Below are 10,048 nucleotides of genomic sequence, written 5' to 3' on the forward strand. Positions count from 1 at the left end.
AAAAAAAAAAAAAAAAAAAAAAAAAAAAAAAAAAAAAAAAAAAAAAAAAAAAAAAACCAAAGAAAGTCGCATAATAAAACATAATAATTCCTTATTACCAAAATTTAATGTACACGTTACATAGACTTTGACAATACTTTAAGCTGTCCACCACAGAATAAACTTTTAGGAAAAACAAAACACTCTCAATCATTTACAAATTGAGGTAAATTCGGGATCCCACTCGCCCACAATATAAAATCATGCAAAAAAGAAAAAGAAAAACGTTCTTTCTACAAAAGAATTGACCTAAGAAAAACTAATTTACAAGAGATGGGGAAAAGAATGGCACCTGTTTAACTGTATGACTTTGGTGGAACCATGAGAAGGCGTTGAGGTGTCTTGTTATGGATTAATATTGCACTGTCTAAGGTACTCGTGGTCGAAATCGACATACTTCATCCAATAGTTACGGTACCTGGGTATGGCTATCTCCAGCCAAGGTTTCATGTTTCCGTTGTAATGAACAACAGCAGCTCGTTCGATCTCCTTCTGGTTGACACTAGGGTTGTATCCGAGGCCTAGAACGTGCCATGATCGGTCGAGAGGATGCGTGCGCTTCCAGAATGTTATAAGACCTGGGGGCAAGGTTCCTAACTTCCACAATTGTCTGTCGTGATTCTGGTGCAACAAAGAAATGGGAAGCTTTTAGGATTTTATAGAATCCATGTCAAGTTTGATGGTTGCAGAGAAAAGGCCACAGAAATAATTTAATTTCAATAACAAGAATAAGGGAACCACATTAAACGGTGGCAGTATAAGGGCTGAATGGCTTCATTTCCTATGAAATATTTCCAATTCTATTAGAGTCAGACAGTTGCTAAAACGTGTAACCGAGACGAATACCGATTTAAATCTTTAATCTGCCTGCTGCTACCACAAATGGAGAATTAACGTATAAAATTTGTTTAAATCATCCCCATATGAACGAGCGACGAAAGTGCAAGACAACATGATTAAGATAAGTAATGTTCGAAAACTTACAAGTTTCTGCCATGTGTGGTATATGTCAGTTATGTTCTGCCTCTTCCATTCCTCCAAATCAAATATATTCATTCCATATGCCCAACCACAAGCACGAGGGTCAAAATTCTTCGATATGAGCTCATTTGAAAAGTTAAGATACTTATCGAAACGATGAAAGCTTTCTCCACAAGTCTCCACTGCCCCATTTACATTCCCCTTCAGATCAAGAGACCAAAGGCCAGTAAGATCTTTCTGCACAACTATGTCATCATCCAAAAACAGAACCTTCTTCAGTTTTGGGAATATCTCTGGCAAGTAAAATCGGAGGTGATTCAAGATAGATAAATACTTTGGGTTCCGGAACTTCATATTTGAATCAGAATGGGCTCTATGAGATTTGAAGTAATAATTTTTTGCTGATGGAGAACCCAACTGCTTGAGAACTGGACTGTAGCTTGAATTTAACCATGAGAATTCTTCAATACTCTGGACCTGAATAGTCGCTTTTCCAGGAAAATTAACAAGAAACCACATCCTCATTGCAGCGTAATTGAGCTGGTCGGTAACAATGTGGAAAACATGTTTCGAGGCATCCTGTCCAATATCAATGAAATTATATTAGTTGTGATGTCATAGCAAAGTTACATTCAAACTCCACCCTACTACTTAACCGTTCAAGGAAAACAGAGAATAAAATTCCAAAAACAGTCGTCAGACCTCGACGTATTCTTTTCATTTTTCTTTTCAAGCATAGAACTTCTATATTTATGGGTAGAAAATCTAAATACCTTCGCATGAGCAATGGTTGAATTTACAACAACTGCTGCTGCCAATACATTATCTGAGAATAATGCATAATGATACAGACTGGAGTCTTCTAGTTTTTCTTGATTGGGAAACGGCTGCTTAGAATAATTCAAGCTGTAATATTCAGTCGTCAGGCGTAAGGGAAGACAGTGAAGGCCCTTGGGAAGTGTTTTTGCCGTTAATTGTGACAAGAACAGTGCTTGCTTCTTGTGCACTCGCAGCTGATCCTCCGTTGACTGGAGCATAGCCCGAACCTTTTTGATTATCAAAGCACAGTTATCCTGAATCTGTTTTCCTCTGGTCAATATTTGATCCATTGCCCTTAACTTCTCTTGGGCACTGCATTCATCAAGGTATGTAATTAACAATCAAACATTGGAAGCTGTGACTACTGGCCAAATCATAAACTATCACAAATGTGAATGTTGAAAGGAATATAAAAATCCCCTGCAAGATGCCAAATATTAACATGCTCCAGAGGTATATACTTACTCCCTGGGCAGCTCGGAGTCTTTGTTTGCACGCCCTAAAATGCGTTGGATCTCTTTCATCCGTTGACGTAATTGTCTAATAAAATGAACATTATTCCTTGTGGCTGAAAGGGAAAGATACACTTTTGCCTGGACAAGTTGATCTTTAAGATACTGAACCCTTGTATTTGGTGCAGCAGCTTCCTCATCATCGTTTTCTGATTTAGATGATTCTCTTGCCTTGCGAACCTTGTCAGTGGATTGGATGGATTGTTGAACACGCTTTCTTTCCTGGAAATCAAGCCACAGAAGCGAAGGAGCCGGGTGAAAAAGAAGATACTGAGATGTACATGCATACATGCATGCTGAATATAATTGTTTCCGAAAAGAAAATCATTACATCAATTCATGAACTCAGAAACTCATAAAGAACAGCAAACTAGAATGAACTACAAATAACTGCGTATGAAAGCATTATCTTGATTGCTATAAAGCCAAGTTGACCACGCAAAGGTTAGATTAATATATATTTTCTTTAATCATCTGTGTTTAGAGCCTTCGAGCATTATGAAAGTATTATCTATCCTAATTTTAGCATAGGACAACGAATAGTGAAGTATGCATGATAGTAATCCGAAATAAACGTAATTTAAGAAAATCTAAGATCTTGCATCTTGATTAATTATCTTCCACTATAATCCTGCTGAAACAAAAAGGTAGAGAGGAAAGACGAGAGTACGAATATGGTCAATTACAAAAAAAAAAAAAAAAAAAAAAAAAAAAAAAAAANAAAAAAAAAAAAAAAAAAAAAAAAAAAAAAAAAAAAAAGAAACAGTTAAAGAAGAAGAATCCGCTCTCCTGCAAATTCATAACATAAAAGCCATGATGAATGGAAAACTGTTCTCTATATTCCAGAGCCACCAACGCTATTATTAGTTTTAAAAGGTACAGAGTATGACAATAAAAGAAGTGGACCAGAAATTTATGAGAAACGAAACGTTTTCGCCAAATTTTAAGAGGCACGAAGGAATTTATGCCTTAGTCATGTGAATTCTGCAGTGTTTTCTACCTTCACACGCTCAGTGCCCGATTGTACCGGAATGCCCTTGCTGAGATTCAGCTGCCTCAGTGGGTCGGTGATCTGCCTGATGTGATTCTCTCCAATCGAACTAACGTTCTCATTCGTGGTGGAAAGTGCACGAGTAGACTTATGCTCCCGCGATTCCGGTAATTGCAAATCTGTAACGATAAGATTTGCAAAATTATAGAAGCGCAAGACACAGAATAAGAAAATGTTCAATTCAAAAAGAAAAGAAAAAAACACCATGTGCTGAGCCTTGGACGTCGGTTGAATTCTGCTCCACAGCAGACGCATCCGGTTCTGGATGAGCTGTATTGTTAGAGTACACAGTTCCAACGGGTTCTTTAAGAATCCTAGAGGATTCCTGATACAAGAAATAAGACGGAACAAGCAAAGATCTATAAGTTAAAGCCAGAAATAATCCAAGCAGAAAATCAAAAAGAGGAACACAAAATTACTTACATGAGGAAGTATATTCAAATGTTCAGAATGACTGCTTAGAGTCTGAGAAGAGAGAAGAAAAAAAAAAGTAACAAATCATACATTAATTCAGATAATTCAACAAAGTAAAGAGAAAACCGCACAATTCCACTTACAAAGCTTGAGAAATCTTCCAGAAATTCATCTCTGGCTGAGAAAGAAAACAAGAAGCAGGAAAATGAGTAGTAAGGAAGTAGAAAAGAAGGCCAAAGCGCAAATCCAATCGAGAGTAGAACTTACAGGAGGAGAAATTGAAGGATCCAAGACGATAAGTGTGAAGCAAAATCGGAGCAATGACAGTAACAAGAAGCATAAACAGCACCAAATCCCTGATCATCATTTTTGCTCACTCTGTCGGTCAGATTTGAAAAGAAAAATGGAGGAAGAAGAAGAAGAAAACGAGGAGATTGCGATTGAGGTCCTTATCGTAGATGAACCATAGCCACACACACCAAAATTGTTAGGGAGAAACTTTTGTTCCTCCTCCTGAACCAAGAATTTGAGTCGGAAGAGAAATGCAGCAGACAGAGAGAACTCCTACAATCCTGATTCCATCTCTCCTTTTTATTTAATAAATAAAGCGATAAATTAGAAAATAAAGCGACAGTAAAGAGCCACACACACGGAGGATTGTGCTCTTATTTTTCTATTTTTCTCTTTCTTTTTCTTTTTTTTATTTATTTTTATTTTTACACTGAGATTTAAATCCATTTTTTAATTATTCATTTATATTTTTTTTTTATATAATGTTCAAAAACAAAACCTTACTTTAAAAAATAAATAAATAAACTCACATATTTCAAATTTAATTGTCCGGTGAAAATACTTTCAACCCATATTTAATTTTATGTTTTAAGAAACGAACCAGGGTGGTCATATGACTCGAGAACCCGATTAACTTGGACTATCCAAGTTGAGTTAGATTTTTTTTTTTCTTCGATTTGAATAGAGTTACAACTCAATCCTACCGTATCTTACTTTTAAGATTATTATCATGAAAGTTAATAATATTTGACGTTTGTAACCGATGCTAATAATGTGTCATGACGTATGAATGTTTTATATTCGAGTTTTATGAGATTTAAGTCATTAATATAATATTTTATTGTGGGTAAATATATTTTTTTTTTAATAATTAAAAAAAACAACTTGAGAAAATATAAATTAATAGAAATATTCCTAAATTTTAATTTTTTTTTTAATAATCTTTAAAATACTTTATATATATATATATATATATATATATATATATATATATATATATATATATATATAATATTGTATATAAGTTTTAAGGTATTAAAAGTTAGGGAAGTGTAGAAATATTTTAAAAATAAAATACAAAAAGTCGTCATATTTTTATTAATTTAGTCAATAAAAAATGGTTGTTAGTTTTATTATGATTATTATTATTTATTGTGTGAATTAATTTAGATTATTGAAAATCATACTTTATTTTGGGTCGGAATAATTGTGTTATGGATAATGAGAGTCTCAGAACAATAAATAATTAAATAAATAATTAAATAAATAAATAAAAATAAAATAACGATAGTTTGGGAGATGTCGGCGGAGGGTCATTAATGGAATCGTGCGGAGAAAGAGGAAAGTAAAGGAAATCCACGTCATCAGTCACTATATATTCCATTTTTATTTTTAAAAAATTTCAATATAATTTTAAGCCATTAAAAAATAATTGAGTTTTAAAAAATAAAAATAAAAATAATTTAGAAAAGCCACGTCATGCAGCTACCTCATTATAGTGTGTATATAACGCTTCATTTAGATTAATTTAATTATAATTTGAAATATGAAATCTAATTTTATGTGAATTAAGTTCAAATATAATTAAATTCTGCTATAATTTTTTTTTTTTTTTTTACTTTTTTTCATTTTATTAATAAAGTTTTTTTTTTTTTTTTGAATTCTACTTAGTCCATCGAGACAAAGTTTACTTGCACGGTATGCATAGCGTAACCATTTTAAAGTTTTTTGGTCGAGCTAGCATTCTTGGGTGTTGTTGTCATACTCCTCATCCCATGTGGAATCTCACAATCCACCCCCTTGCCCTGGTGTACGGATCTGATATCATTTGTAACCGTCCAAGTCCACTGCTAGCATATATTATTCTCTTTCGGCTTTCCTTTTTGAGCTTCCGCTCAAGGTTTTTAAAATGTGTCTGCTAGGGAGAGTTTTCCACACCCTTACAAAGAATGCTTCGTTCTACTCCCTACCCGATGTAGGATATCACATGTAACGACCCTAAATTTTCTACTTAATTTAAGGTCGTTATTGTATACCATAAATATTAAATGCGAAAGACTTCATTTAAATTCCATAAAACATAACATTTATCTTAAAGCACAACCATGGACTTACGTGTTTCGAAACATCTTTAAAACAACACAACAAAAGACTAAATAAAATGAATAAGAGTTTAAGTTAAAAACATCCTATTCTAATCTAAGTCTAAGAAGATAAATACTACTATCCTATGCATGTGTTATGGTCTCAAGTTGCGATACCGTCGTCAGCCGTATAAGAATGCCTTGCCTAAACCTGAAAAATGTAGTAGCACATGGCTTGAGTATTTAAAGAAATACTCAATAAGTGACCCCACCCGTCGTAGGTTACGCGTTAATTGCTGTTTGTTGGCATGTGCCCATGGATTCACACGTGTCATTAACTTGTATGCTAGTTTGTTGTGCTTAAGTATGTAATCATTTGAACGTGAATGTATGTTATGTATGTTATGTATGCTGCTTAGTTTGATGTGATATGTAATGCATGTGACAATATGTTATTCTTGAATGATTATGGCATGATTATATGGAATATTTGAATATAAACCGCATGAATTGTATGACATGAAATACGGTAAACTACATGGAAACGTAACATCGTTAGGAATATGCATGATACGTAAAGAAATGAAAATGAGAATGACATGTAAGCATGAAACGTGACAAGGGATTATGTTCATTAATGATAAATGTAGGACTAGTGGGGACCTCATGCATATTGTGTGTTCATGCATCTGGTGGGATACCCCTATCTCATCACGAGGGTACGGACGCGTACATCCAATGGCAGGACAACGATTGTTATGCTTTGCATAGCGCTGCCGTGACGATTACTAGTTCTAACGGGTTCCGGCATAAGGGGGTCCCAGAGCATGCCCACCAAATAAGGAAAGTGGCCCAGCGGTGTGCAAACTAGCTGGTGAGCCCATACTCGCACGTATGGGCTGTGTGTAGAGTATATGGTACACGTCCAAAGTTTACCCGTTAGGACAGCACTGTAGGGAAAACGAAACGAAACGAAAGATAGGTCCCATCCATTTCATTGCATGTGAATGTTGCATAACCCTGATAAGGGGTCACTTACTGAGTATTCTAGAAATACTCGAGCCTCGTGCTACTTTACTTTTCAGATAAAGGCAAGGCACCCATATGAGATCGTCGGTAGCATCGTACACCCCGGGACCGTGGCACGTGCATAGGGTAGTTGCTTTCCATTTCCTAGTATAGGTTAGTTTAGGTTGAATTCTATTTACTTCATTAGTATAGATTAGTATAGGTTGAATTGTAATCGCATAATAAACTTAAGGTAGATTGAGACAATTATTTCAGTATTGTTCTTTTCCTTTCTCTTCCCTGCATTTGTTTTTCTCTCTCACGAGCTAATAAAAGGCAACTGTTAAGTCGCATTTATATTCCGGGCCCATTTAATGTAATTCCGCATTCAAAGGTATAGTAATGACCTTAGATTAAATAGGTAAAAATTAGAGTCATTACATCACATAAATCAACCTTTTCCATCTTTCTTCATATCATATCTGATATGAACCACGACCAAGGAATTTCCATACCTCAAGGTCCAATTACAAGGACAAGAGCCAAGAAGCTACAACAAACCTTATACAGTTATATTCAAGCTATGGTGAGCTCATCAAAGGAAATTCTAGAAGACGTTGGAGACCTCCCTTATATGTTATGCAAAGTGGAGCTTCAAGACAGAGATGAATTAAATGCACTTTAAGTTGCATTTAATGAACTCCGCTGAATTTATCAAATAGTCCAAGGATGACTAATAAGCACATTTTATTATTTGCATTATTTAATTATAGTTTAACTATTTGTTGTCATATTTAAGCTAGTTTTAAATATAGGAGTTAAGTTATATTGTAACCACATAGGTTACTATATTCCACCATTAACTAGCCATTTTAATATGGAGGTTATGGGTATTTCTCATTTACTAGCCCATTTAATTTTGGAGTTATGTATCACATAGGTTAAGGTTTGTAAAGGCTATATAAAGCCTTCTTTTCTTTTATTAGACATCAGATTTTGGAATTAAGAATAGAATTTCTATTTTAGCTTTCTTGAGAGCTAAACTTTCTTTGCAAATTCTTGTGTTTAGAACTTGCATGTAGAGTCATTAAAGTGGTATTGATCAAACCTCTTGTGGAGTGATTCGAATCATGAGTTTAGAAACGAGTTTTCTTTACTCTTGATCTTGATCATCAAGGTAATCCGTTCCATACTTTCCCTTGGGTTGATTTCCATATCATTTTGGTAACAGAGTTTTAGGCTCAAGATCGGATATATGTTTTATTGCACTTATCTCTTTTAATTCTCTTATAATTTTTTTTCTCGGTTTGTGTAGAATGTTCATGTTCTATCACAAAAATATATAACAAAAAAAAAAAAAAATTTATGTTCTTTCAAGTGTTAGATCTGGATCTTATCAACACTTTGTTCTTCTTTAAGATCTTCTAAATCAATTTTCTTGCTGGTAAATTGATTAGATTTTGCCAATCAGAAGAAAAAAAACCATTGAAAGAAAGCATATTGATGTTAAATGTCTTTCTTTTTTCCTCTTGATTAGTATATGTAACTCTTATATGTTACTACGTCTAAATTAGTCCTTAATCATTTTCTTTCTTTAATTCGTTTCTTTGTCGTTATTCGGATTGCTCCTTCAATACCCTTGTTTATGTGTTGAGTGTTGTCACAGCCCAATATTTTACTACGGATAGTGACTAACGACACGACACAGACGCACGAGAGATTTAAATATGAAGTAGCCAAAAATCATCAAATTTCAATAAAGTTTTTCGAACGATAAACACAGAACACAAGACCGTTTGGAAAATAAATTTAAAAGGAATGCGAATACAAAAATAAAGACTAAGACTGGACTGACGCCCCGGGACAACCCATTCCTCTGTGACAATTCCCTTCAGATCACGCCCACTCTTGACCTACGCCTCGCGCTCCTGAAAAAAAACAAGGAAAACATAGCAAGGATGAGTATAAAAATTATACTCAGTAAGCCACCTACTTGTAGGCTCTTTTCGCATCTTAATTTAACAGGTTGCCACGGTTTCCTATTTCGGTTCTAGGACGACTGGCTCTAATCTAGGTCCCTTGGGGCTTGCCCCTTGGGTTTCACTGATTTTTCGTTCTCTCATTAAACGCCCAGAGGTTCTTTATGCCAAGCTAATATGGTCGGTATCTCTCTATGAGGTGCTACCTCCACATGGCTATCTGGGACTACATGGTACCTGGCCTAAGGGTGTGCTGAGTACCCCTACGCCCATCTAGTCCCTCTATGGGGGGCGCGACCCAACCCGTTCCCATGCAGCTAATGGGCTGTACGACGTGGGGACACATTTCCCATGCGAAATGGCTAAGAGCAGTAAGGACTGATCAGGGACCCCTTGGTCCTCCCACGAAGCTATAGATACCGTTCACACGCTAGCAATCTATGAACGCTCCGGGGTACCTTCTTACCGTGGTAAACCGCTAAGTTCCTAGGGAAGAATTAAGTCAGGCTGGAGCGGCATTTCGCTCCTATCCAAGATTCCCTAATCTTATCAAGGAAATGGGCCCTAGCAATTAACAGAGGGTGCATGTAATCTTCTTCTACATCATAGTATGTAATTCATGCAAACTAGGCATACCGGCTCAGCGGGGCGATGACCTCCATCAAGCACCCAGAGCACGAAGTTCGCGCTCAATGGGGCGATGACCTCCATCAAGCACCCAGAGCACGAAGTTCGCGCTCAATGGGGCGAATTCGTCCATCAAACACCCGAAACCCGGCATACTCAATTCTACACATAAAATAACGCATGCATACATACGGCGGAAGCCTAAGGCATACAAGCAACACTCATGTAATTTACACAATTCAA

The 10,048-nt window shown here is 35.7% G+C and overlaps 1 protein-coding gene across 1 annotated transcript; it reads right to left on the minus strand.

Annotated features, from left to right (window-relative positions):
* Nucleotides 1-66: 66 nt before the first annotated feature.
* LOC111434294 (probable galacturonosyltransferase 4) lies at nt 67-4,429 on the minus strand. The gene is made up of 9 exons (XM_023071708.1): nt 4,084-4,429; nt 3,960-3,994; nt 3,826-3,867; nt 3,607-3,727; nt 3,352-3,521; nt 2,305-2,573; nt 1,794-2,151; nt 1,024-1,599; nt 67-660 (listed from the first exon to the last, which is right to left on the minus strand). Exons 1-9 carry the CDS (start codon nt 4,181-4,183, stop codon nt 385-387), a joined length of 1,947 nt encoding a protein of 648 aa, XP_022927476.1. The 5' UTR covers nt 4,184-4,429; the 3' UTR covers nt 67-384.
* Nucleotides 4,430-10,048: the final 5,619 nt, after the last annotated feature.

Source organism: Cucurbita moschata, unplaced genomic scaffold, assembly GCF_002738365.1.
Source record: "Cucurbita moschata cultivar Rifu unplaced genomic scaffold, Cmos_1.0 Cmo_Scf00044, whole genome shotgun sequence".
Taxonomy (NCBI): Eukaryota; Viridiplantae; Streptophyta; class Magnoliopsida; order Cucurbitales; family Cucurbitaceae; genus Cucurbita; species Cucurbita moschata.

What these genes read in the sequence shown, in the direction of transcription:
- LOC111434294 (XM_023071708.1), bottom strand. Translation starts at nt 4,183, where the DNA reads ATGATGATCAGGGATTTGGTGCTGTTTATGCTTCTTGTTACTGTCATT. An exon ending in TGGAAGATTTCTCAAGCTTT is followed by an intron (nt 3,868 to 3,959) that starts GTAAGTGGAATT and finishes CTCTCTTCTCAG; the next exon opens with ACTCTAAGCAGTCATTCTGA. An exon ending in CGGGCACTGAGCGTGTGAAG is followed by an intron (nt 2,574 to 3,351) that starts GTAGAAAACACT and finishes CTTGATTTCCAG; the next exon opens with GAAAGAAAGCGTGTTCAACA.